Source organism: Callorhinchus milii, unplaced genomic scaffold (assembly GCF_018977255.1).
Source record: "Callorhinchus milii isolate IMCB2004 unplaced genomic scaffold, IMCB_Cmil_1.0 Scaffold43, whole genome shotgun sequence".
NCBI lineage: Eukaryota > Metazoa > Chordata > Chondrichthyes > Chimaeriformes > Callorhinchidae > Callorhinchus > Callorhinchus milii.
The window spans coordinates 561,830-589,336 of record NW_024704784.1 but is presented as its reverse complement, the minus strand read 5'-3'; the positions used below and the strand labels follow the sequence as shown (position 1 = coordinate 589,336).

At 38.9% G+C, this 27,507-nt stretch overlaps 1 protein-coding gene across 1 annotated transcript; it reads right to left on the bottom strand.

Annotated features, from left to right (window-relative positions):
- Positions 1-1,315: 1,315 nt before the first annotated feature.
- LOC121851505 (EF-hand calcium-binding domain-containing protein 14-like) lies at positions 1,316-27,137 on the bottom strand. Its single transcript, XM_042345367.1, has 11 exons — positions 26,788-27,137; positions 23,794-23,972; positions 15,703-15,803; positions 15,080-15,175; positions 13,409-13,528; positions 10,149-10,286; positions 7,256-7,345; positions 5,956-6,010; positions 5,310-5,408; positions 3,271-3,447; positions 1,316-2,126 (listed from the first exon to the last, which is right to left on the bottom strand). The coding sequence occupies exons 1-11, from the start codon at positions 26,895-26,897 to the stop codon at positions 2,122-2,124; spliced, it is 1,170 nt and encodes a 389-aa protein (XP_042201301.1). The 5' UTR covers positions 26,898-27,137; the 3' UTR covers positions 1,316-2,121.
- Between the last annotated feature and the right edge of the window lie 370 nt (positions 27,138-27,507).

Below are 27,507 nucleotides of genomic sequence, written 5' to 3'. Positions count from 1 at the left end.
CTACTCTTATCACACCAGTCCTTACCAGGCTCCACTGGCTTCCAATCACTGAACCGATTGACTTCAAGATTCTTTCACTCGTTTTCAAATCTCTTCATTCCCTCACACCCCCACTAACATATCAGACCTCCCACTCCACCACCCGCTGCCTCCGCTCGGCTGGCTCCAGCTTCATAATTGTCCCCCATGCACTCCGCTCCACCATCCCGCCTAAAGACCTTCCTTTTCGATCGTGCTAACTATCATCTCCCCCCTCCCCTTGGCTTGTTGTCAGACTCCACCACTGTCAAGCACTGCAGGATGCTACCTTGTGTGAAGGGCGCTATATAAATGCAAGTTGCTGTTGGATAGGCTCCATGAGTCTCCCACTAACCCTTACAAGGAATACACATACTAGATGAAATCTGAGATTTGACCACATATTCTTACAGCTTACAGCTTTTTTTTAATGGGGCATTAGGATGTGATGTATATGGATTTTCAGAAGTCTCTGATAAGGTATTACATAAGAGGCTTGTTAAAATGAGCCGTTAATCAACTTTCTATCTATGCTACCCTATTTCCATTAATACCATGCACCTTGATTGTTTTAACAAGCCTTTATAAATAATTAGCACGTCCTGCATGTTTCCTCCCCCGCCCCCCACACACATACACACGTGATTTTAATCAATATCAAAGTACAACTATTTTGAACAAAACGGTTTATTATGCTCTTCTCGTTTCATTCAATCCAATTAAATTATACTTTGTCTCTTCAAAACAATTATTAGATTACTTTTATTAATTTAACTCATCGTGATTATTTGAGAGAGATTATAGACCACAGAAAAATAACATGCACCCCTGCTAAAGATTATGTGCATTGGTACAAATTATAACCAGTCTAGAAAAAACATTTTAAATATGACTTGTTTCCAATCAGGAATATACAATATAAAGGTTGTAATCATTCACGTTTGAGTTTTCAACTAAATTAAATAAATGTTGAAATATATGCAGTTAACCAGCAGTTAACACTGCTAAATTTCTGATAGAAATTCATCAAATTAACTGACAAACAACTCATTGACATCTGTAAATTACTATGCAAACAAACTGCACTGATTAAATGAAATCCATTAAAATAAATCATTAAAGTGAAAGTTAATATATGTATTGGCATTGGACCGCAGCAAAGTACAAGTTGAATTTATATATAATAATAATCCTTGCATTTGATATAACACCTTATTACACCCTCGAGATATCTCAAAGCACTTCACAGGATGTACTGTAAAGTGGATTGACTTGTATTTTGTGGGCGAACAAGGCAGCCGGTTTGCACACAACATTGTCCCAGAAACAGCCATGGAGTGAGAATAAAGAATAAAGGAAAGATTGAGGCACGAAAATTAAATAAAATGCATCTGGCTAGCAGGTCCCGGGACCCATTATTGTATTTAACTTGTCCCCACCCCCCAACACCAGACTTAGTGGAAATGCATAAAACATATTTTTGGGGTTTGCAGTGTTCCACTCTCTTTGCAAAAATAAATTTTCATCACAAAACTTGTTTTTTTGATGAGTGAAGGCCACTATATAAATGCAAGTTGTTGTTGATTGTTTCAATTCTTTTTTAGACAACACAAAAGGCTGACAGGTCACTATGGATTACACTACCATTCATATGCGCAAGTGACATCCATGGCCAACTGATGACCAGGAAGTCAGACATTTTCTCAGTTGAACATATTGATCACAAATACAAAAAAAACTTATTTTATCGTCAATTTTTTTTTTTTTTACCAACCCTGCTTATATAGTGCCTTGTTATGTAGAATGAATGAATGTCTCCAAGTGTATTACAATGAAGAATAGGAGCAGGAAGGGAAGGAGGTGAGAGTTTATTAATGCTGGCCAAAGGCACGATCAGAATAAGAGATATTTGAGAAGGATTTGATACTAGGGAAAGAAGATCTAAAGGAAATAACAAGGTATGAGGAGGTATGAAGAGGAGAATAGGACTGCAAGAGATCTCAGAGATGAGGGTAGAGCAAGATCATGAAGGGATTTGAAAGTCACGTTGAGGATCTTGAAGTCAATCCACTGGGGTTTGCAAACAAACAGTTCTCACCAGCATTATTCTGAAAAATAAAGAATAATGCTGAATGATTTTAATTCCACATTGCTGATTCCTTTATTGCCTCAGTTCATGAATTTTCATCTCTTTACATGGTTCATCCCATTTGTATTCACATTATGTTTGGTGAGTCGAGTGACATATGAAAACCCATTACCATGCTTAAGAGTGTGCAAGCTAGAATGAGAACTGCATGCATGCCACCCACTGATGGAAAACCCCATGTTTGGAAAGGAATGCACACTCTCCTCCTGGAGGGATGCCTCCTGCTTACCTAATTCTGGAAAGTATTAGGCACATGTTGGCAAAAGTCTGTCCCTCCAAGTCCTGCTGACCAGCCAGCTTGGCTGTCATCAACAGTGCCCTGGAGTACTGCAGACCTGCCTGGCTCAGGAACCGGACTACAGAGACCACTGCAGAGGTTGACTCGATTTTGACATTCTGTTGCCAAACATGGCATGTTGGAGCGAGCTCAGCTCCAAGAAGACTCTGTTTACCTTCCCAACCTCTCCCAAGAAAGATAGTCACTTGTTGGTCATTTGACATCTGCCAAGTGCAGGGTTGAGCCCTCACCAGGTGGATGGCAGATACCAAGATCTCCTTGTGAGCTTCCTGTTGGCAACACGGCTCAGCGTGAACTGTGAGAGCATTGTTACAATCATCTTGCCTACAGCTCAGACACACATCTCCACCCAATTGAGCGATGCTTTCACCAGTTGGAGGTGCAGAGTTTGAGCAAAGCTGCTGGCCTCTCTGTAAACCAATCAAGGTGGATTCCAAGCCTTTGATATATGAGCATGTGTTCACAAACCCGGACTGCAGGTAAAACCTTCCAGCAGCTATCATCCCAAGTTTCAAAATGTCCTCATCAGCTATCTGATTTACACGCACATCTTGTGATTTCATTGTTGTAGTTAGGATTGTTTCCTTTCCTTTGTATGTGTGAAAATGATAAATATTTAGAATCAAAAAGTATACGTACGTATTCATCCTCTATTCCATAAACCGTTTTTGGTCAGTCAACAAAATAATCATAGAAATAACAAAATAGCATAGATTTATGCCATAAATCAGGAAATATTCAATCAAGAAACATTTATTTTGTTGGCCAACCAAAGAGATTGTCCACCGTTGCCAATAAACTTTACCTTGTAGTCCCAAAGCATGTTTTATTTCTAGATAGGAAAACCTGCCGTCATTATTTTCATCAAATGGTTTAATTTCTTCTTCTTGCGGTACACGTTCCCCTAGATTATTCATGAGGTCCTCATATGTTAAGTAGCCACGAGCAGCCCAATCTGCTTGATAAAAGAAGGACTGGAGTGCTGTTAGAAGACAAGAGCCATACATATTGATTGCAAAGGTATTTCTCATGTTGTGAGATTCTCAGATTAATTGATCTCGATTTATAAGAGCAGTAACATTAAAAACAAGTGAGCTCCTCCGATGGACTGGTAAAATCACTGTCTGATATGAAAAGTGAGCCATGCACGATGATACCATTCATTATGATGAGAATGACGTATTGTAAATCAAAAAATGCACAGTTAGTTGATCTCAATCGGTTCCAGTAGAGAGAACTATTATTGACTTTGGTTAACCTAGCCTAGGGAGGCGGAGAAAACAATTTCTGCTGGAAACTGTTCAAGTAAAGATTATTGGATCTTTGCTATTATAACACTGTATTGTACATCAATCACTGCTTCCATAGGTTGTCACCTTGACAGTTTCATATTTGAAGAATAGCCATTTGGCCAAGGTACCAGAGCCCTGATAGCCACTGAATTACATCCTAGCATGTGTCATCATATTCAACACACACTACACGTGACAGTTGTTACTGTAAAATGAATTCATTTGTTTTGACGTAAAACACTTTTAATTGTAACACGTTTCTGTGGGAACCAACTGAAAACCTGAAAATGCTCAGAATCTGAATTGTTTCATATAAAAATATGCTGGAAATTCACAGCTGGTGAATTGCAAGACTAATAGGTTTCAAATATCCACCTTGACCAGAAAGTGACATGGTACTTGGGGATAAGAACATAAGAACTTAAGAATTAGGAGCAGGAGTAGGCCATTTGCCCCATTCAATAATATCCTGGCTGATCTATTCTAACTCCACCTACCCGCCTTATCCCCATATCCCTTAATCCCTTTATCCACAAGAAACCTATCGATCTCAGTCTTGAATATGTTCAATGACTGAGCATCTACAGTCCTTTGGGGTAGAGAATTCCATAAATTCACTACCCTCTGAGTGAAGAAGTTTTTCCTCAATTCAATGCGAAAGGGCTTACCCCTAATTTTAAGACTGTGACCCCTGGTTATAGTTTCTCCAACCAGGGGAAAAAGTCTCCCACTATCTATTCTGTCATGCCCCTTAATAATCTTATAGGTTTCTATAAGATCACCTCTCACTCTTCCATATTCTAGAGAATATAGGCCTAAATTGCTCAACCTATCCTCATAACTCATCCCCCTCATCCCCGGTACCAGCCTAGTGAATCTATGCTGTACTCCCTCCAAGGCAAGTACATCCTTTCTTAAATAAGGAGACCAAAACTACACACAATACTCTAGGTAGGTCTCCCCAGGGCCCTACACAGTTGCTGCAACTTCTCTACTCTTATACTCTAACCCTTTGCTAACAAATGCCAACATACCATTAGCCTTCCTAATTGCTTGCTGTACTTGCAAACTAACTTTTTGTGACTGGTGTATACAAGGACACCCAAGTCCCTCTGAATGCTAACACTATCTAGTCTCTCAGTTCCAATGAAAGGCAACACCTGAAATAACTACCTGTACTTCTCTCTCAGATGCTGATCAGCCTGTCGTGGATTTTAAGAACTGCCTGTGCTGTTTCACAAGTCATTCTACTGAAAATGAAGCCGCTGAGCAGTAACTTACTATAGCTTGGGACATGCTGCAAATGCACTGCCACAGTACCTGAAGGGTTAATTGACAACACTTACACATTTTAATAATCCCCCCCATAAAATGGTCAGTCAATCCACAACTGTCTTTGGGACACTGCTGTGCGCAATTGGCTGCTGCATTTTGCCCACAAAATATACAGTCAATTTACAGTATATTCTGTGAAGCGCTTTGAGATGACTTGAAGACATGATAAGGCGTTTATCAAATGCAAGAATTATTATTATATTAATCTAGCACTCACCTCTCAGACTCTTTATCGAGGAAATCACAACAACATTTGTGACAGATGGCTTCCTTGTGAAACTCTCTGTAGTTGCTTGTCTCATCTGGACATCTGGAACTGAAGTAACAAATTAGATTGAAAATGTTTACCCAGATCAATGTAAAGCTTAAAATATGTTATTCCTTATGTTGGATCTTTCCTACTGCGCAATGATGAGCTGGTGAACTAATAATAATAATAATTGCATTTGGTATAGTGTCTTCCATGTCAAGAAGATGTCTCAAAGCTCTTCACGGGATTTACTGTAATGTGTAGTGGCTGTATATTTTTGTAGCCAAACTTAAATATTGTTGAAAAGAAGCTTAAGACACTCAGATTAAAATGGACCTCTATCATCATAAGTTCATCATAACTTGGTTATTGTCATATTAACAATATTGCAGTGTGGTTTGGGAGTAAAGGGAAATAGAGGCTGTCCGAAAAGTCCAAGTTTGAGAGCCTGTACCAGTGTGCTAGTTCTCACTGGTAACACATTAGTGTGTAGCACAAGAATCGCTCCCCTTGGAGTGCTGTGTCGCATGTGCTGTTAATATTAAAGTAATGATTGGACCTTTGCTATTAAACACAGTTTTGTGCATCAATCACTGCTTCCATAAGTTGTTACCTTGTTGATGTTTCCTCTCATAGCCTATTGGTGATGTACTATCAGTAGTCTCAGTCTGTCGGAGGTGAATATGTGGTAGTTTCAAAGTGAAATTGTGGCATGTCTGAGTCAGTTTGATTTGTACGATTCAGAGCATTGTCTTCCTGATAGAACTCATCTCTCAGCTGGGAGATTTGCTGGTAGACATTATCCAGTCTCTAAAGTAAATAGAGAGCAAATTAAACACCTAAGGACCATTCAAGATGTTTTTCAACCATAAAATAAAAAGCCATTTTCATTTTCATTGATGTCAATGAAAGAGAGAATATTGAGGACAAAAAATCAGTTCCAAAAAAAGGGCACGTTTGGTGTAAATTGGTAACAAAAAAATCTCACTCACACTGGGTTCAAAAATTACATGCGAACATGTGGTTTACAGCTGCACCGTGATGTACATGCATCCAGAAACCCCAAATGCCAAAAAAAAACACAATTGTAATGTCAGGGATAAAATCACCCTTTACCAATCGACTATTACCAAAAAATCCAGGTATTTATTGATGAAAATCAAGGAAAAAAATTGACGTTAAAAGATCCCTATAAACACAGTATATTTGAAAATACGTTGATGCAGAAGCTTAATTTACAGTATTGTGGTCAAGACTTAATCCCAAGGTGGCTGATATGTATATCTAAGTTTTGGGTCAATCCAATAGCAGTAGGAAAGATTTAATCAATGCTCAGAATGCCTGACAAAGATGTAGCATCATATAGACCTTATTCCTGTTGTCCTGAAGAAAGTTCAGATCCTATCTGAGCACGGGAACAATCGTTCCTAGTTACATTGTTAACCCATGTTTGTATATTTGTTTCTGCAGAGAAAATATGGTTCAAATGTTATCCTTGTCTCAACTTGTAAGACTATTTTGTCTTAAAATTTATGATTTATGTTTGAACCGAATTGTGTAAAATTCTTAAATTCAGCCTTAATTTGGAAGTTGGTTCTTTTTCACTAGGATGGAAATCCGGTTTCCCAAACCAAGGCTGCACTTAAGAATCATCCACGATTTTATGCAAACCTAAATTTAAAATGCAATAGACATACTTGGAGGAATTTCTGGCCTTCTGTGTGGTCACTAATCCTCACGCTCTGTGACTTTGTATTGAATTGATCCAATTGCCTAGTATGTATCCTTGAAATACTTCCAAAAAACAATGTATGTTTGGTAATAGCCACTAGAATGTATGCTTTACAATACGTATAACATTTTAATAAGGGTTGTAGACTGACACGTAGAAACAATATTAAAATAGTACTAACCTGATCCAGTTGGATTTGGAGAGTTTTCAAATCATCGGAGCCATTTTGTACTTTTCTTACTGATTCTTCAAACTGGTAGAGTTCATTGGCCTGAACAAAAAGTGAACATTTTTATTTTACATCATGGCAGAAACCTGGCTATATAGTTTGTTGAAAATCGTGCTCAGGCCAGGGAGAGGACAATCTCCATCTTTCTTCACCAGAATGTGGTTGAAAAATAATAATAAAAATAAACAAACAAAAAAATCGAAACCAGTTCTACCAATCAGAATTGAAAAAAAATCTTGTTGCTTCATTTTAAATCGCCCACAAAACGTATCGTCACTCCACTTTACTATATTACCTTGTGAAGCGCTTTGGGATGTCCTCTTGACATGAAAGGCACAATACCAAATGCAAAGATTATTTCATTTATTATTAATAATAAATCAAAATAGCATTGATCAAGCAGAAAAGAAAGGGTGGTGGTGGTGGTGGGGGGGCGGGGGGGGTGCGGGGTTGGGAGAGAAGCATTCTCCAGTATCTGGAGAGATGTTCTGTCTTAGCCAATCATTTAGGGTTAGACACAAAATGATAATTATAACAATTATCACATTGAACACTTATGAACTGCAGCTAGCTTAAACTTAACACAACAACAACAGCTTGCATTTATATAGCGCCCTTTACATGGGATAGCGTCCAGAAATGCTTGACTAAGTCCACGTGTTACAGCCTGTGGTTGTAAAGAAGTATGCATTGCATCTTTGAGCTCTACAATAGAGACATGAGACATAGCCTCCAGCAGATTAGATTGCATGTGCTTTCATAATATTAATTGCGAGGCACCAGAAAATAGCCCCAGGCTGTGGCATTCTGTGTAGCTGCTTTGAATCAGACACGAATAGACAATTGTACAATACTTTGCATAGCTGAAAAGCAGGTACAGCAAGATTCATACAAATAACATCCAAAAATAATTTTAAAGAAAAATTGGCATTGAACCAACAACTAATTATAAACCATGTTATAAGGGCGACTTAAAAATCTTTGGGTAGAAGACAAAATATCGAGGTTAAAGATTTACTGCTGGGTCTGAAGGAAGGTAACTTTGTATACCAACTTAACTTATAGTTACAACTTGTAGTCTAGAAGACGTGAAAAGCGCTATATCAAATGCAAGTATTATTATTATTATAGAACTTTTTACATGTTAATCTTCACTTTCAAGTACCTAAACAATGCAGTAATGCAATGAGGAAAGCTAATTCATTGTTGGGATAAAAAGAACAGTAGCGAATACAGTAGTTGTGCTGAAGCATTTCTGATGGACTGGTTAGACTACATCACTGGAGTTTTATTGAATTGACTGTATATTTCGCCCACTAAATACAGTCAGTTCACTTTACAGTATATTATTCGATGAAGCACTTTGAACGTCTCGAATACGTGATCAGGCGCTATATCAAATGCCAGAATTATTATTATTATGTATTATTATATTCAGTTTTGATCACCACATTACAAACAGGATATAGAGTAACAGTAAAAGTTTACCTGATTGTACAGGATGCAGAAAGTTAGCTAGATTGAAAAATTCCATTCCCCAGCTTGGAAATCCCCTAATGAGTCTAATAACATCGCTAAGATCTTCACCACAAAGCACACAGTCACTATATTTTACAGCAAAATCCTGTGAAGTGCTTTGCTCTATTCTCCCAATGGGAAAGGCATATAACCAATGCAAGGATTATTATTGTTCATATCAATAAAACAGCATGGTCGCATTTTTCTTAGACATTTTTAATACAAAATCATAATTTTGCTTAATTATCCAAAATGTTCAAATATATATATTAGAATTTAAAGCTGCTGAATGGAATATTTCTTGTTATTCTTAATAATATTCCTTATTGCTCTTATTTGAATTGTAAAATGCTGCAGTTTAATGTACACATTCACATGCTGTTAAGGTACCTGTACTTCTCTGCACTTTAGATAACAATATGGCTATTTTGACAAAATCCGAAGACTGGATTTTGTCCAAGATTCTCACTGATAAATTGGCATAAGGTAGAATTTCAAAAGCAATTAATATACTGCATTCTACAGATATACTATATATGCATCCACATGCACAGTATCCAAATCCCAGATTTTAACAATGATGTTCTGTTCCAGCACCGTTTAGTCACTGCTAATGTTTACACCCCTGAGTAACAGGGTGTAGCTTTTAAACTCTGGTAATAAATAGTTGGTAAAAAGACTAAAGAATGACTTCCTTTCATATATTTTGGTAATTAAAGCAGGAACTCAGGCATACCAAATGGTAGGTTGCACTCACAATGGATTTCTGATTTTGAGTCAAGTATTGGCAGTGAGCTGTGTTCTGGAAGAGATCCAGAGCATATATCCATTTCCCCTTCAACTGGTAAGTGCAAACCTGATTATAAGTCCGCACTTTCTTTCAGTCTGTTCATTTGTTTCAAAAGATTAGTATTTTTTCCCTATCTTAATCTGTTCATTCCTTTGATCTTCTCTGACTGAAGCTTGTGCCCCTTTCCCTCTTGCTTACAATCCACCATGACCTCATTCCATGCCTTTGAGCGCATTTCCATCACTCAATGGATCTTTTGTTGTCTTCCTGCAGTGCCCAGAAATAACTCTTACACAACTCGTGTCTCAAGCAGCCCCTGCTCCTTTAATAAGGAGTTGCCTGTGCTTACACCCTCTTAGCCCTCTGAATCCTCTAATCTTTCCGCTCCAATCTGATTATGTGCATCCCTATTGTTGGAAAGTTAAGGTGACTTAAAACCATGAATATACAAGAGTGTTATCAGCTTCATCAGGATAAACGCTTCAGAAACTTGATACTAAACCTGTGTGTTTATGAGCCTTCTAAGGGTCAGCAAACTTGTTTCCATGGTGCTGAGTTTGCGGTGAGATCAGATATCAAGGTGTCAAATGCATGAATCTTTCCTTTTACTTGAGTGGAGCTGGAGACACTAGACTCATTCACTTTGTGGATGAATTCATACAGGCTGGAAAATTCCTGTAAAAGAAACACAGCAAAGTGGCTGGTCAAATAAGTTTTCTAATTTTTTAAAATATTATTGTAGAAGTATTCTGGATAAAAATACTCTACTTCCTACAAAAAGCCATTATACAGGTGATAGGATTAAGACTGAGAACTGCTGTATTACTCTGAGCCTAGCAAGTATATATCAAAGTTAATATCAATAGAAATCTGATGCACACACATAAGATGTCTCAGAAGGCAGCCTCGCCTTGGAGTCAAAAGGTTCAAGCCCCACATCAGGACTTTGAATTCCCATACTCAAGGATGACACTCCAGTGTAGTGCTGGAGGTGCACTTCTTTGTTGGAGGTGCCATTCTTTGGGTAAGGTGGTAAACTGAGGTCAGGTTTGCCTATTTAGGTAGAAGTTGAAGATCCAACGGCACAATTTGAAAAGAGAAGGAAGTTTCTCCTGGTGTCTTGGCTAAAAATCCTCCAAATAAAATTGATCATTCACTACATGGCTGTTTGTGGGACTCTACTGTGCGAAAAATTGACTGCTGCATTCACCTACAAAATACTCTGCTCTTTACAGTATATCTTGTCAAGCGGTTTAAGACATTCTCTTGCCATGAAAGAAAGGTGCTATATCAAATGTAAGGATTACTATTTTTAATTAAGATACCACAGAGAGAGAGTGTCTTGCCACCTCAAGACTGCTCATAATTAAATGTCTGGGTCTACATCCCAATTGCATGATAAACAACCCCATATATTTTAATGAAACACTTTATAACAGAGAGCTACGTAATCAAATAAAGCTACATTATTCCTTTTTTAAACTAAACTAAGCCACAAAAATCACCCATGCATTTGTCTGTCAACTATTGTCTCTGGCAACTTTCCTTTAATGGCAATTCAAGCATTTCTTTTAATAACATTGATTTGTACAAAGATAGTAATAAATGACTCCTTCTTTCTAAGCACTTTTTCAGCTTTAATGTAGAAGGTGGTTGCAATGGAACAAAACTAATTTCATTTTATATTAGTTAGCATTGACTTGCTGCACGTGCCACATTTTTTTCTATATAACAAATCACCAAATCTATACGAGGGACAGCATAGATTTATTGTGTTTAATAAAACAGCAAGGAGAACTCTTTCAATTTTCGTATCAAAGTCCAGTACAACGTGTTGGTTGGATCCATAAATCTTTGCAATGAGGTCCGTGGGTTTCACTATACAAGCAGGAAGCGATGTTGACGTCAACCTTACTGATCTGGATGTCAGCACAGAGTGATCGAGCTCCACACACACGCAGATGAATGGGCTCCACAGTGCAACTGTGTTATAATTGAATTTGTGCAATAAAGAAAGCCCTTATAATGGGGTCACACTGTATCTTTATTTGGTCAAACATCAACAGGAGTACCTATCATACAGTTTAAAAATCGTATTATCTGACTAAATAGGGGGCTGTTATCTTGTATAAATACATTGTGGTGGATTGATTTGATTCAAAACAGCTGCCTTATTCTACCCTTTACTTGTTGTGGTGTATTTTATTTGTTTAGATGTCAGAGATGATACAGGCTGAATTAACATGGCACCCAGGCATCAGCAACTCAATTCAATTGAACATAACCAGATTTTCCTCTCTCAATTCTACTTCTTACACAGTAGAACACCTTATACCTGCACACTAACTATCGCATGTCTACTTATCCACATTGGGCTCTGATGCGGAAATAAATGTGGAGCTGTGATACTGACAAAAACATTCAGTTGCTCGCACAAGTGTGAGGTTATTCATGTGGAATCTACTCCCACAGCTACGAAATGTGGGTTTAGCAACATCATGCACATTCTTTCCCCCCACATTATGAAGATGTTTCGCTGTGTAAAGTGGGTTAGAGGCAGAGAAAGAAACAGAGATAGAAAAAGGAATAGTCATAGACAGAGTGAGGGGCATAGAGAAAGTTATTGAGAGATAGAAATTTAGACAGACTCAGAAAGATAGCGACTCAAAGAGAAAAAGAGAGAAACATTTGGAGAGAAAGAGACAGAGAGAGTGAGAAGGATTGGCACAGTGAGGTACTATAGAGTCAACTCTTGACAAACAATTTTTTAAAGTTAACATCATAGTTAATTTGTATTTTATGTGATGTTCAATTATCCACACTGTTTGCTTATCTTTAATTTTGATGCCAATTATTGCTAATAATCCACGCTTCACAACAAAAACAACAACTTGCATTTATATAGAGCCTTCTACGCAGTGGCGCAGAATGCTTAATAGCAACGGAGCCTGACTTCGAGCTGGGTGGGTGGGGGAGGTGTGGGTGTTGGTGGCCATAAACACGGAAGAAGAGGAAGGTTTTCAGGTGGGACTTGAAAAAGGGGAGAGAGGGGGCAAGGCGGCGGGATTGAGGGGGAGTTTTCCAGAGTTTCGGAGTTTAGTGACTGAAAGCGCGACCTGCAATGATGGGGCAGAGAAAATATTTAACCTCGGGATCGTAGAAATTTGCAACAGAGAATGCTGGTGGCTGTTCTATCTACTCCAGTCCCATTCCCCTAACCTTTTCCTTCCGTCATTAAAAGTCCACCTCAAGCCCGCACTTTTAGTCATCTTTTCCCTCCCCACCTCTTTGGCTCCCACCTCTCAGGCCTGATGTCCCTAAAGCAGTGTCAAGTCTTTGAGACATTCTCCTAATGTAAAAGGCACTATATACATGTAAATTGTATTTAATAAATGGAAATATAAGTTGCATTGTATTCAAATTAATTCGGCAGAAGGAAATGAAGAGAATAGATTATTAAAGCTAATGGCTTGAAGCACCATAATGCACAATTAATTGGCCCAAATGTCAAGCACTGGTAAAAGAAGCAATTTAACCCTAAAGTCAATTTAAATGAAACAAAAGCAAAATGCTGCAGACGTGGAAAATTTCAAATAAAAACAGAATTGCATCAGAAAGAGAAAGATGGGCTGGCATTTTGGGCATAACTGTTCACCAGAGCTGATGTGCAGGAGGCCATATTGGGCAGAAGGACACAATGCAAAGACAAATCTTTTCCAGTAATTCCACTGTCCTTTCATTTCAAAGCAGCCAAATTGAGGGCCACATATAATGAAAACACACTACAAGTCTGTTACCTGGTCATCAGTCATTTTATTCATTCTCTCCACATTGTCCTTTAACTCTTCACGTTCAGCTTGCAGTAAGCCCAGCTCTCCTCTGATATGAATAATGTCATCCTCCAGAGTGCTAATTTTCTGTTATAATAAATGCATACAATTTGTGTCAATAATAACCCAAATTTTACTCAATAGATAACTTTCATCAGAACTATTGTGAAATTATAACATTTGCACACCATTCAAATGTCATTCACTACTGAAAGGCCATTCAGCTACCTAAATTCAGTCACTGGGCTCAACAGTAAATCCTGTTAAGTGATTTTGATGGCCTTCTATATGAAAGTGACTATGTCAAATACGAATTATTATTTATTATTACCATATAATTCTCTATATCATCCAATAAAGTAAACCATCATCTCACTTGTGGTTAAATCATAAACTGCACTAATCTGTATATTATTTGGAATAACACAGTTTGGAGTATGTCCCAAGACAGCAAACAATCCAATTGAGAGACCAATGATAAACCACTTGCATTTTGTTAGTGTTCAGGACATCAATTTATATAAAAAATGCTGATTTAAATCTGACAATTATGTTTTCAAATACTAGTCCCATATATCTCCTGTCAATCAACTAAACCCCCTGATAATAATAATAATAATAATAATCCTTGCATTTGATATAGCGCTTTTCACGTCGGGAGGACGTCCCAAAGCGCTTCACAGAACACACTGTAAAGTGAATTGACTGTATATTTGTGGGCGAACGCGGCAGCCAATTGCGCACAGCAATGTCCCACAAACAGTCGTAGATTGAAAATGACCAATTTAATTATTGTTTTTGGTTTTTTGGAGGGATTATTATTAGGCGTGTGGAGTAAGGAAACTTGCCCAAGGTTTCGCCCTCTGCCTGGAATTGAACTCAGGTCTCTCACTTGCAAAGCGAGTGCTCTAACCACTGAGCTACAGGACTCCACAAACTTGATAACTTGATACTACAAGGAGAAGGGCTCAGTGTATGTATGAATACATAAATAAATGTAGCTGGGATATTGACAGCATGGTGACTTAAATGATAGTGACAAGTTAAGCCAAGTTCAGGTTATCAGGAGGTTACAGTCAAATAATTGCTGAGCATTTATGAAGAAATAATTATTAAATTATTCATTTAGGGGATCCATATGGAGCTCATTGAGAGCTAGTGTCAATATAGATAGCCACCACCAACTAGATAAATTGACCAAAATAGAATAGATACCCTAACAATAATGTGAACGAGCAATATCAACGCTGTGACATAATGTCGTGAAGCAAATTGCACTGAATATGTAATTCCCAGTCCTCTATGAACTAGCACTGAGTGAGGCAATCCATAGGGCAGCCGCTTCAAAGTCTCTGCCAGACAGCTCATCAGCAAGTAGATTTGGACCTAATCGTTCACAGTCATATGGGGTTGGTGTTTTCCCCTCAGCCAGTTATCAACTGAGACATTGCCAGTAACATAAAATCTGACAATGTGATCGTTATCACTATTGTTGCATTTTCACCTGAACATTTCACCCACAAAATATACAGTCAATTCACTTACAGTATATTCTGTGAAGCACTTTGAGATGTCCCAAAAAAGCGCTATATCAAATGCAAAGATCATTATTATTATTACAGGCTTCACATACTGTACCTTGTCTATCATCGCTATATTATGTGGATGGTTCACATCTGATTCTGCATTTTGCAACTTTTTGCTTCGGGAAAGGGAAAATGTAATCTCCTCAAGCTGTAAAACAAATTATGTGAATGTGAAGAATTACAAACACAAATTATTTTCACCATTTTACAAGAAAGTCATTTTTAACAAAGGACCTTCAAGAAAAAGAAAAACAAGAAAATTAAAAAAAGAATACAAGCTACAGATGGGTAGCGTTTAAAATGCAAAAGATACAACAACAACAAATTGCATTCATAAGACTGTATTGTCTTCCCATTAGTGTATCAGATACATTTCTATGGCATGGTACAAATACGAATCTATACATGACATTTGAATGGAACATTATTTTTAAGGCAAAATTTCCTTAGGCAGCAATTAATTCTCCTGCTTAAAGTATAATATTGATCAGCAATCAGATAAATGGAATTATTTGTGCCCACAAAGGACAAACATCTCCCAGACAGATTTGTGCTCATATACCACAAGAGCTTTTCGGAAAATAATCATTGGCCCATTTTGATCTCATCCTTCCATCCCAACCACCCTCATATTCCAGTATTAAGCTGCTTGTGTATAGCTTGTTATGGGTTTACCTTCTCATATAAATCCTCCACTTTGGATTTCAGTTCCGCATTTCCTTCTCCAAGGCTCCCCTCGACAGAAGGCATCTTAACAGACTGCTGAGTGAGTTGTTCTGAGAGATGTCAACATAAAAAACAAACAAGCAATAAACGTGTCAAAAGAAGACTTTTAAAAGGAAACATTAAGTATGATATTTTCTGAAACAGAAACAGGCTATTTCAGACAGTATTCAAGATCCTGCATAAATGATCAACTAATAACCAAAATGCTGCAGATGCTGGAAATCTGAAACAAAAACAGAAGTCGCTGGGAATACTCAGAAGGTCAGGCAGCTTCTACAAAGAAAGGAAAGTGAGTCAATGTTTCAGGTCCACGATCCTTCGTCAGGTTGGGGCATATTGGGAGGGAGAGGCTTTTAAGGGCTAACAGAGAGGAAGGAGGCAGGACAAGGAAGACAAATGAGAAAATGGGGTAGAGGACAGGGGGTGATGGGTTAAAGAGGTGCTAATGATGCAAGTCAAAACAGATTGATAAAACAGGGGAATAGAGGTATTAATAATGCAGAACAAAGGTGGGTGGGGGTGGTGGGGAAGCAACAAAACAGGTAGACCAGAGAGAGAAAAGTGTCTCTGGGACCCAGATGATGTGGTAATGGTCACAGAAGAGGGGGTGGGGGAAGGTGAGGTGTTATGGCCTGAAATTATTGAAATCAATATTGAGGCCAGAGGGCTGTAAGGTCCTAGCAGGTAGATGAGGTGCTGTTCGTCGAGCTTGCGCTGTGCTCATTGGAACAACGCAGGAGACCATGGATGGAGAGGTCAGCGTGCGAGTGGGAGGGAGAGTTGAAGTGGCAAGAAACCGAAAGTTCAGGGTTGTGCTTGTGGACAGAACAGAGGTGTTCAGCAAATCAGTCACCCAATCTACGTTTCGTCTCCCCAGTGTAGAGGAGACCACATCGTGAGCAGTGAATGGAGTAAAGTGGAGTCCTGTAGCTCAGTGGTTAGAGCACTCGCTTTGCAAGCAAGAGACCTGAGTTCAATTCCAGGCAGAGGGCGAAACCTTGGGCAAGTTTTCTTACTCCACACGCCTAATAATAATCCCTCCAAAAAAACCAAAAAAAACAATAATAAATTGGTCATTTTCAATCTACGACTGTTTGTGGGACATTGCTGTGCGCAATTGGCTGCAGCATTCGCCCACAAATATACAGTCAATTCACTTTACAGTGTGTTCTGTGAAGTGCTTTGGGACATCCTCCCGACGTGAAAAAGCGCTATATCAAATGCAAAGATTATTATTATTATTATTACATTGGTGATAGTGCACAAAAATCACTGTTTAACTTGAAAACTGTGTTTGGGGCCCTGGACAGTGGTATGGGAGGAGGTGAAAGGGCAGGTATTGCATCTCCTGCACTTGGCATGGGAAGGTGCCAGGTGGAGGAGAGCAATTGTTGGTGGTGATGGAGGAATGAACCAGGGAGTCACAGAGGGAACTGTCCCTTTGGAATGCTGAGAGGGGAGGGGAGGGAAAAATATGTTTTTTGGTTGGATCATGCTGGAGATGCCGGAAATGGCCAAGAATTATTTGTTGGATGTTGAAGCTGGTGGATTGGATGGTGAGGACTCAGAAGAGGGGAGGGGGTGAGCAGAGTTAAGGGAAATAGAGCGGACACAGTCAAGGGCCCTGCCTACTACAATGGATGGGAATCCTCGGTCAAGGTAAAAGGAATACATTTCAGTTGTTCTGGTGTGAAAGGTGGTTTCATCAGAGCGGTAGAGGCGGAGGAACTGGGTAAAGGGAATGGAGTCTTTACAGGAGGTAGGGTGGGAGGAGGTATAGTCCAGGTAACTGTGGGAGTTGGTGGGATTGTAAAAGATATCTGTAGATATCTGTACAGATATCTTTTTCCCCCCCTTTGTTTGCATCATTAATACCTCTTTAATCCATCATTCCCTGTTCTCTACCCCATTTTCTCCTTTGTCTTCTTTGTCCTGCCTCCCACCTCTCTGTTAGTCCTTAACAGCCTCTCCCTCCCAACATGCCCCAGTTCTGACTTACTTTCCTTTTTCCATAGATGCTGTCTGATAGATGCTGAGTATTCCTAGCGACTTCTGTTAATAGCTATCCATCTTGGGAGAGGAGAAGGAAAGGAAAGTATGGTCTCCTAGGAACTGAGCTAGCAATAATAATAATATAATAATAATAATCCTTGTATTTGATATAGCACTTTATCACGTCTTCAAGACATCTCAAAGAGCTTCACTGAATATACTGTAAAGTGAATTGACTGTACAGTTTGTGGGTGAAACGTGGCAGCCAATTGTGCACAGCAGTGTCCCACAAACAGTCGTGGATTGAGTGACCAATTTATTAATTTTTTTGAAGGAATTATTTCCTTGCTAGGCACACAGAGGATCAGATAAGCCTCCACCACCCATCTTCAAAAAGCATGAGATACAGAGAATAGTTCCACTGAGAACTCGAAGCACATATATCTCCTCCTCCTTACTCATATGATAAACTATGAGTCTAGAAAGAGCAAGATTCAATGATCAATCATGACTGAAGATACACCCACCCACCTACTTGTTTTGGAATGGAATGTCAAAATGGAGACAACTCTGGTGGTCGCAGTTGAGTGGTTCCTGTGCCAGACTCCGCTGTAACTTCAAAGAATTACTGATGATAAACCAGTCAGTCTGGCACATCGGCAGGACTTGGAGGGGCAGTGATTCTTCCTTTTCAGCAACAATACACTAACAGGTGGAGCTAGCTGGACAAGCAGCTTGACAGACAGTGCTTCCAATGGCTGGTTAAACTCTAGCAGTACCCCTCATCCAATCTGTGGTCCCCACAGCCCGATTATTAGTGCATTTAATACTCTACTGAATTAGGTAAGCAGGGTGTCGCCATTGTGCATTCCTATCCAGACAGAGGGAAGGTTCCATGTATGATGTTCCATGCATATGTGCAACTCTCAGTTTGGTTTGGAAACTCTTGTGTAAGCCTGGTAACAGGTTTTCACACGTGCCAGAGAGATGAGAGAGAAAATAAATACATTAATAATGATTTTTTTTAAAATGAGAAAATAATCATTAAAACCTTTAATAAATAATAAAGGCGAAATGTGATGCTTCATAGAGTCATAGAATATTACAGCACAGAAGAAGACCATTCGGCCCATCGTTTATTTTAAAAATTATCACATTGAAGCTGTTGTGAAACATTTAATTATGTATCTTCAAAGAGCTCAGCGGTGAACTGTTTTAAGTCTGGGCTGTGGTTGCATTGATCTGCTGACATGAGTTATGAACCCTGCAGCAAATTTGATTTTAGATGTTGGTAACTAAGACTCAGCAAGTCACACAATGAGCTTTTAACAGGTTTTACTTTTTACTTTATGAAGAATATCATAATTAGCCTTTCAACTCCTCAAAGTATTATCAGAGCAACCTGTCTTGTCTAGCAACAACAAGTCAGTAAATTAAATTCCATTGATCTAGTACAAAGGAAGAGAGCCACCCTTCTTCTAAATGCAATTCTCAACTTTTCACCTGCTCAAATCTCGCTCATCCTTGGGACACCTTGAGGACTGTGCAGCAACAAAGTGCACCTATGTTCACCTAGATCAGGTGTACTGCTTATTTATCAGGGAAGAGTGTAATAATCAGGCACAAGTAATATGAAGGTAAGGATGAAAGAAAAGACAATTATCCATCCTTATTGCCTTTTCATTAGTACCACATACCAAACACCCACTATCAATGTTTCCTAGCACCAGAATATACCCACCTTCCTACTAAAGGATGTCATGCAACAGTGAAAGAACATCTCAGCGATGAAAAATTGTCTGACGATGTAATAAGGCTTATGTTAAACACAAGGAGTATTTATATTCAAGGATTATTATATACTGCCTCATTCGGGCAATGTTCTGCTTTCACAATTGGAGATTTATTTTGCAGCTCCAGAAAATATTATCACAATTCCAATGCTGATAGTAAAAGGACAAGTTATAAAGAAATACATTGCATTTCAAAACATTTCTTTATTCACTCTTACATTGGATGAAAAACGTTGTAAAACGATTTATCTTCATGATGCTGCAAAGTCATTGTATGTTGAGTTGCTAATATGTACTGCAGATACATATTAGTTGGGGCTTCAGTTATGTGGAGAAACGAGCGAAGCTGGGATTGTTCTCCTCAGAGCAGAGAAGTTGGCCTGGTTGTTGGCCTTAATGAAGTTAAGGTGACATTTAATAGAGGTGTTCAAAATGATGATAGGTTTTCATAGAGTAAATATTGAGAAACTAGTTCCACTGGTGGTTGGTTCGGTTGGTAACCAGGACACGAGATTTAAGATAATTGGCAAAGAACCAGAGTTCTTTGGCAGTGAGTTAAGCTGTGAGTTGTTACGATCTGGAATGCACTGCATGAAAGAATGGTGTAAACAGATTCAATAATAACTTTCAAAATGGAATATATAATAATAATTGGATAGATACTTGAAAAGAAAAGATTGCAATGCTATGGGGGAGTAGGACTAATTGGACAGCAATTTCAAAGATCTGGCACAGGCATGTGGGCGTGAAATTCTTCTTGCTGTTAAATACTAACTTTGATGATGGGTGCTTCTAGACTTGGACTATTCTTATGGTAACCCATGGTTATGCAGGTGTTTAATTTCTGCACAGCAGATTCATGTTTTTTTTAATTAATGAAGGGTAAATATTTTTACTCAGAGTATGGTATGTCCTCTGGCTGGAGTGGAGAGATATGAAGTAGTAGGAGTCAGGTGGTTGACAAATGAATCAGTTGCAGTCAGACAGTGTTCGGACTAAGTTCACCATCTTCCCACTTTTGTGTATGTATTTTCTAAAATTATTCATTATCTCTATTCGTATCTCTATTCATCTCTAAGGGTACGGTCTGATCCTATGTTATCATGTGGTGCAACCTGCACCATAATGTTATTATTTCACATTATCTCTGGCACGCCACTTGTACAAACAAAGGCTATGAGTCATTGACATGGAATTTCCATGTTTCCTAATCTGTTCTTCGTGGTAACTGTCTCATGCAGTAAATTATGAAATGCCACAAACTTCAGCCCAATTCAACTGACCCTTGTAGGGTGCAGAAACAAAATTATTTCCTGTACTGCATCGACCCACATATTCACATCTCTTTAAAGACATCTCTAAATTATCGAGGAGCTCAGAAATTGTTGGACCTCAACACAAGGAATGGGAAAAGATCCTCTTACATGCATAACTATTAGGATATTCCACCAGTTTGAAAATGTCAGTGCAATTTCATACAAGAAAGAGGCTGCTAGCTCTTTCCTAAAATTATCTCCAATATTCAGTAAATCTTCTTCTAAAAATGCACATGAATTTTTCAAATAAATCATTACGCTTTCAAATTTTGAGTCAAATACAAGTTCTCCAATAAAGCTTTCCTCAATTGAGGGGCAAAGTAGTTATCTTTGAATTGTGTGTCTGGGAATGAGTGTGAAAGCTCATACTACTCACGACAAGACTTGCTTCTGAAGTGAGCCAGCCTAGATTAAAATTCATGGATCATTAAATGACTCATGCAAGGATGACATATTTACTGACAAGTGGCAAATAATCTCTAAATGCTACTAAACTGCTGAAATAGTTTAAAATGAGAAAAAAAAGAGACTTTTTGTCAGCTGTCATTATCATTAAAACTAAAACACTATTCAGCAATATTTCAGCATTAGATTTCACATTGGTTGCAATTCTATTGCTGCAGAAATATACTGCTGCAAAATACTGAATCAACAGTATAGAGTCCTGTAGCTTAGTGGTTAGAGAACCCGCCTTGCAAGCGAGAGGACCTGGGTTAGATTCACAGGCGCGGTGAAGTTTCCTTACTAGACATGCCTCTGCTTAACTAGCAGTAAGTAGGAACTTGGTTGTTAGTCAATTGGTGGATCGCTTTTCCAGGGGGTAATAATCTCAAAAAAAGAATAATTTTGTCACTCAATCCATAACTGTTTGTGGGACACTGCTGTGAGCAATTGGCTGTCACATTTCGCCCACAAAATATACAGTCAATTGACTTTACAATATATTCTGTGAAGTGCTTTGAGACATCTAGAAGATGTGATGAGGCACTATATCAAATGCAAAGGTTATCTATCTATCTTCTACATATATTAATAAAACAACAATATCTGTCTGTGCTTCAAGAAGGTACTCAATAATCAATTGACATAGAGATATGAATTATACCTCATCGGAAAGGCCTTGCATCTGGGAATGACATGGGCATATTTGTTTTTGGGTATCTCCTATCGTTCATGAGTTATTTTCAATTTTGTGTTTTTCACTGCAGTTACACCTGGTGGCCGCCGAGTCAAAGTGACGCCGTGGCACCATGCGTTACAGAGCACCTGCGTATGTATTCACACACTGCAGTTACACCTGGTGGGAGTGCCGGCTGACTGTGGCGCTGTGGCATCCTGTGCCACAGAGCATACTCGTAGCCAAGTGGCGGGAACAAAATAAAGAACACAGATGAAGCTAAGCTAACAACAAAATTTAATTTTTAAGGCGCCAAATCCTCCCAAATGGAGTCCTCCCACAGGAGTCCTCCCACAGCAGTATAGATGAAGATGAAATGGCTCTGTGTGTCAATCTACATTCCATATTGGATCCTTTGCTTGCAAGTGCAGCTACTACAGGTACAGCTAGTGTTATTATAACAGGGGGTTGGCGGAGTTATAAAGCAGCTAGGCTGTGTTGTGCTTTGCCTAAGTGACTTGCATTGTTAAGGCATCTGCTATCCATACTGAAAGTTTATTATCAAAAACACAAAAGGTATTTTTTTTAAATGCCAGATAAAAATGCTGACACTGGATGATGAGAAAATTAAAAGCGTGAGATGAAAGTTTCGGACATATAATAAATGTGAACATTCCTTGATTTGATCTTATTGGTTGTGCTTACGCTTTGAAAGTTGAGGATAAATTAGTGGTGAATCAAAACATGTTCAGTATCATTTCTAATTATCATTTATTTTTGGTAACACATGCAAACTCGTCAACGTGCTTAAGAGACTTTAAATCAAGCTACTCAGCATTCCATATAGTCATGGTTTCCATTTGTCTGGGATGGAGTTTGTATTGTCTCCTTGCTTGGATGTTTGAGGTATGCATTGGGATAGTACTGGAGTCCAACTAAAACTGCACAGCTTGCCATTCCAAGCTTCTTTCTACTTGTCCAAATACAATCAAATTATCCTGTTAGGGGTGGAGATAAGCGGAGACTCCTTGAAGCAGAACTAGCTCCAAGGTGACATGCTTGGCAACGGACTGTCGGAATCGAGCCAGCCCCCTGTGGTGGTCTCGGTAGTCTGTTTCCTAGCCAGGCAGGTCTGCAGTATTCCAGGGCATTACTGATGGCAGCGCAACAAGTTTCGGCAGGACCTGGAAGGGCAGATCAGTCACTGGGGGCAGGGAGTCATCCCACTCAGCTCCTGTTAACCCTGCAAGCCAAAGCCCTAACGGGTAGGGTGGTCCTAGCAGGACAAACTTGTCAACCAGTCAATGGCAAGCGTTGCAGTGTTAGGTGGTTAGACACCAGCAGTTACCCCAACCCACACTCTGGGGTCCTCAAGCCTTGACTCTTACCAATCTGCACCTATTACTTTCCAGATTAGCTCAGCAGAATGTGTCCCATTCCATTCCAACAATCTATCTCTGGGATTTCCATGTGTAGGTGGGATGCATGGGATTCTCAGCTTGGTATGGATACTCTTAAGCAATGTGATGGGTTTCTGCATGTGTCAGATACCTTGCTGACCAAAAATAAATAGAACCAAACCACCCTTTAAGACTTTGGCTTGCAGGTTTAACGGGAGCTGGTTGTGAAGAATCACAGTACCAGTGTCTGTTCCTCCAATTCGCCAGACTGGCTGGTGTGTCATCAATGGTGAACTTCATTTTCACACAGAACGAGGTATGAAATGCCACTAATTTATCCCATGGTCTCTTTAGTTCAATACATTGAAGTAATTGGGTGTTCTAGTGTTCAACGTATCAATGATGATGAAATGTTTTCTTACCTTTTTGCTGTCTTGTCGTTTGTCCCACTTTTATTTTTGCTATTTCTCCATGCAGATTCAGCACGTACAAAAATAAACCCACTTGGGACAAGAGAAGCAATAAGATGAAGAAACTGTGACAAATCCATTGTGGCTGGCACCAAGCAAAGCATCTGAATCTGCTTGCTGAGTACCTTTTCCTATAACAGAAACAGAAGACAAAATAAAACAAAAGAGGTGAGCTACAAGCTTCCGCCCAGCAAGAGACACAAGTGAAATACATTTTAATGTGAAAGCACTATAAGTACACCGACAGTTACAGTTTCAAGGGGTATATCAGATCTCGACACTGAGGTACATGACTTGGATAAGATGTAAAACTGAGGTCCTATCTTGCTTGTTATGGTGGAAATTAAAGATTCTGTGCCATTATTTGAGGTTCTTCCAATGTCATGGCTATCAAAAATCTTCAGGTCTGACTAGTCATTTACCAATTAGTTTTACTGTTTGTGGTATCTTCCTGGTGAAAATCAGTTGTAATATAATAATAATAATAATCCTTGCAATTGATATAGTGCCTTATCATGTTGTTGAACTGTCTCAAAGTGCTTCACAGAATATATTATAAAGTGAATTGATGTGTAATTTTGGGTGAAAATGTGGCAGTCAATTGTACACAGCATGTCCCACAAACAATCATGGATTGAATTACCAATTTTTTTTGAGGGATTATTACCCCTGGAATGCAATCCGCCAATTGACAAACAACAGGTTCCCACTTATTGCTCGGTAAACAGAGGCATGAGGATTTGTTATAAACACATGGGGGAGAAATTCCATCTGCGTCTGAATCTGGGTCTGAAGCAGTACTGTATAATGTTACTTCCTCTACACTATGTTCTTTTCAAGTTGTAGGTTATGTGTCTGAGAACAATGCTATCACCTAATCTTTGTATAATAAATTGTATCTAGTTGGGAGGTGTAGTACTGGTAAATGATCTACTGTAAAAGAAGTAGTTTTTTTTATTGGAAAACAACATCAAAAGCTTGCATTCATAAAGCACCCTTCATCAGAGGGTAGTGTCTTGGAATGCTTAACAGCAGTTTGGTTTGACACCAATTTAATTTTGTTTCGAGCAAGATCTGTTGATATGCTCACAGCTGAGCACAGACTAATATTCTTTGCATTTGTTATAGCGTCTTTCACATCAGAAGGACTTTTCAAAAAGCTTCACAGGTTTTACTATAGAAAATAGAGGCTTGAAGGGGTATGGGGATAAGGCAGAGCAGTGATACAGTATGAACACCTTGCTCTGAGAGCCAGTGCATATTCAATGAGTCGAATACTACTAGTAGTAATAATCCTTGCTCCTTGCATTTGATATAGCACATTATCACGTCGTCAAGATGTCTCAAAGCACTTCACATATACTGTAAAGTGAATTAACTGTACATTTTGTTGGCAAAATGGCCTCTTTCTGTGCTGTAAATTCCTATGATTCTATGTTGTGACTATCATGTTCAAAACCCAGATGGCATAACCATTGGTACATAACTTTAAAACAAATTTTGACTTGGATAATACCTCTCACCCTGTTTGTTTTATGGTATCTACGCTAAAGCACTCGCTATTCTTCAAAATCTGAGCCAAGAGCTTAAGTGGTGCTATTGCTATGTTAAGTTACAAACTCAATGTCTGGAACATGTAGCAACATGTAGTTGGAATAATTTATAAATGTTACTCATTGAAATTCTGATGTGATTTATTTATTAGAAAGGTCAAAGTATTTATTGTTCCATGGTTTAGCCTGTTGTACACAGTATAAATATGTAACACAGACAACATTGCAGTGTTGTCTACCCCTTGCATTTACCTTCCCTCCCCCCATTTTAAGTAATTCCAGATAATAATAATCCTTTGATTGATATAGTGCCTTATCACATAGACAACAACAACTTGCATTTATATAGTGCCCCTCACGCATAGTAGCATCCCAGAGCAAAACTGCTTCAGAGGATGAAGAGTGTAGGGACTGTGTTTTTGTCGGCAAGGGGAGGCACCATCCATCCAGAGCCCTCCATCAGGTGCCAATCAAATCATAGAATCATAGAATTATAGCACACAGCACAGTTTTTCTATTTCGCACAGCAGTGATCCTTTCGGTCGGTATAAGTTAGAAGGATCAGTAGCACTATTGGATTGATAATTCTTCATGATGCACTTGTACAAATTAGGTCCAGTTCACAAAGAGGAGACTTTCACACAGAGTATAATGCACCTTGCTTCATGAAGGACAGTGCTCTTTGAGGACCTAACCACCATCCATACACTCTGATCAACAACAACAATTTGCATTTATATAACGCTCTTCACCCGGGTAGTGTCCCAGAGCGTTTGTATCATTATGGTTGGTGATCACAGGGTCATTATGTTACCATCCACTGTGAAGACTCTCCTGTATCTGATATGAAGATTAGCTGGAGGGAAACTCAACTGGCTGGATTTACTCATTCTAGCTTTTTTTAAACGAAAAATTACAGCTCCTTTTAACAGCTAGGCGCTGGACATTTTTACCAGAACAGAAATAAATATGTAAATCCTAAATGTATACCCAGTGTTTTGAGGCTGTTCTCAATTTCACAGGTTTGTTAGCTCGTGATTTTAAACGCTATTGATAGCTTTTCCACCATAATTTTATGTTCAACAGTTTTAAAAATGATTCTGGCTAAAGCAAAACACAATACTGCATCGAAATGGGGACATATCAGCCTGTCTGATAACATTGTTTTTCTTGTCTATTAATGCCCCAGATTTTAATTTGACTAACATAGCTTTAGCGGTGGAACGTGGGATCGTAGAAAGGGGTTACCTGGTTGGCTTTGACCGGATCAGATTTTTTGGAGGGGAAGAGGAAAAAAGTAATTTTACAATTAGCAGGCAGTAATCACAGGTAGTAACAGAGGCGATCAATGGCAATCCTAAAACCTGCGGGTGAATGACGATTTACTGCTTACCCATGCTGAGCATTCACTGAGGACAGTTTCATCTTGTTATACTCCTCGTTCTCACCGTCAGAGTCATCGCCCAGCAGGACATACTTCTCCTTAGTCTTCAACTCCGGCATTGGGGCTAGGAGATTTGCTTCTTGTAATTTGTGCTAGTTCACAGTCACACACCAGACTTCAGAGGGACTCGGCTCTATGCCACTTACAGCAATGCTCGCTAAGTTACACTGACTTTCTTTTAAAAGAAAGTGTAGCAGTTCGCAGTTGAGGGAGTGGAGAAACACCTGGATCAAGTTACCTGGAAACTCCACCTCCCGAGAACAGAACGATCAAGCAAACAAGCCAGACATCTTCCCCCACCCACCACCTTGCTCTCACACACATACATTCCTTTGTCACAGTTCAGTTCTGAAATGCTTGTGCTGCACTGTGTAGTAGTCAATCAATTATCCAAATACATACACATTGTGGGCAATTAGCCGGCTACAGATCAGTGGTATTTAAATATCCCCAAATGTCTTTATTTATTTGCAATGAACAGAATATACAGAATCACATTGAAGTTTTCCAACCCCAACTTTTTCCAGACCAGAGGCTTCCTCTGATTTGTTTTTTATCTTCTGTTTGTTTGGATTATATTCATTAAAAAAGTGTTTTGGTCAGCCGGGTGTCTGACACATGAGGCAATCCATCATCATCTTTAAGAGTATCTAAACCAACTTGAGAGTT

What these genes read in the sequence shown, in the direction of transcription:
- LOC121851505 (XM_042345367.1), bottom strand. Translation starts at nt 26,897, where the DNA reads ATGCCGGAGTTGAAGACTAAGGAGAAGTATGTCCTGCTGGGCGATGAC. An exon ending in ATAAAATGACTGATGACCAG is followed by an intron (nt 10,287 to 13,408) that starts GTAACAGACTTG and finishes TTTCTTTTACAG; the next exon opens with GAATTTTCCAGCCTGTATGA. An exon ending in CTCGATAAAGAGTCTGAGAG is followed by an intron (nt 3,448 to 5,309) that starts GTGAGTGCTAGA and finishes GTCTTCTAACAG; the next exon opens with CACTCCAGTCCTTCTTTTAT.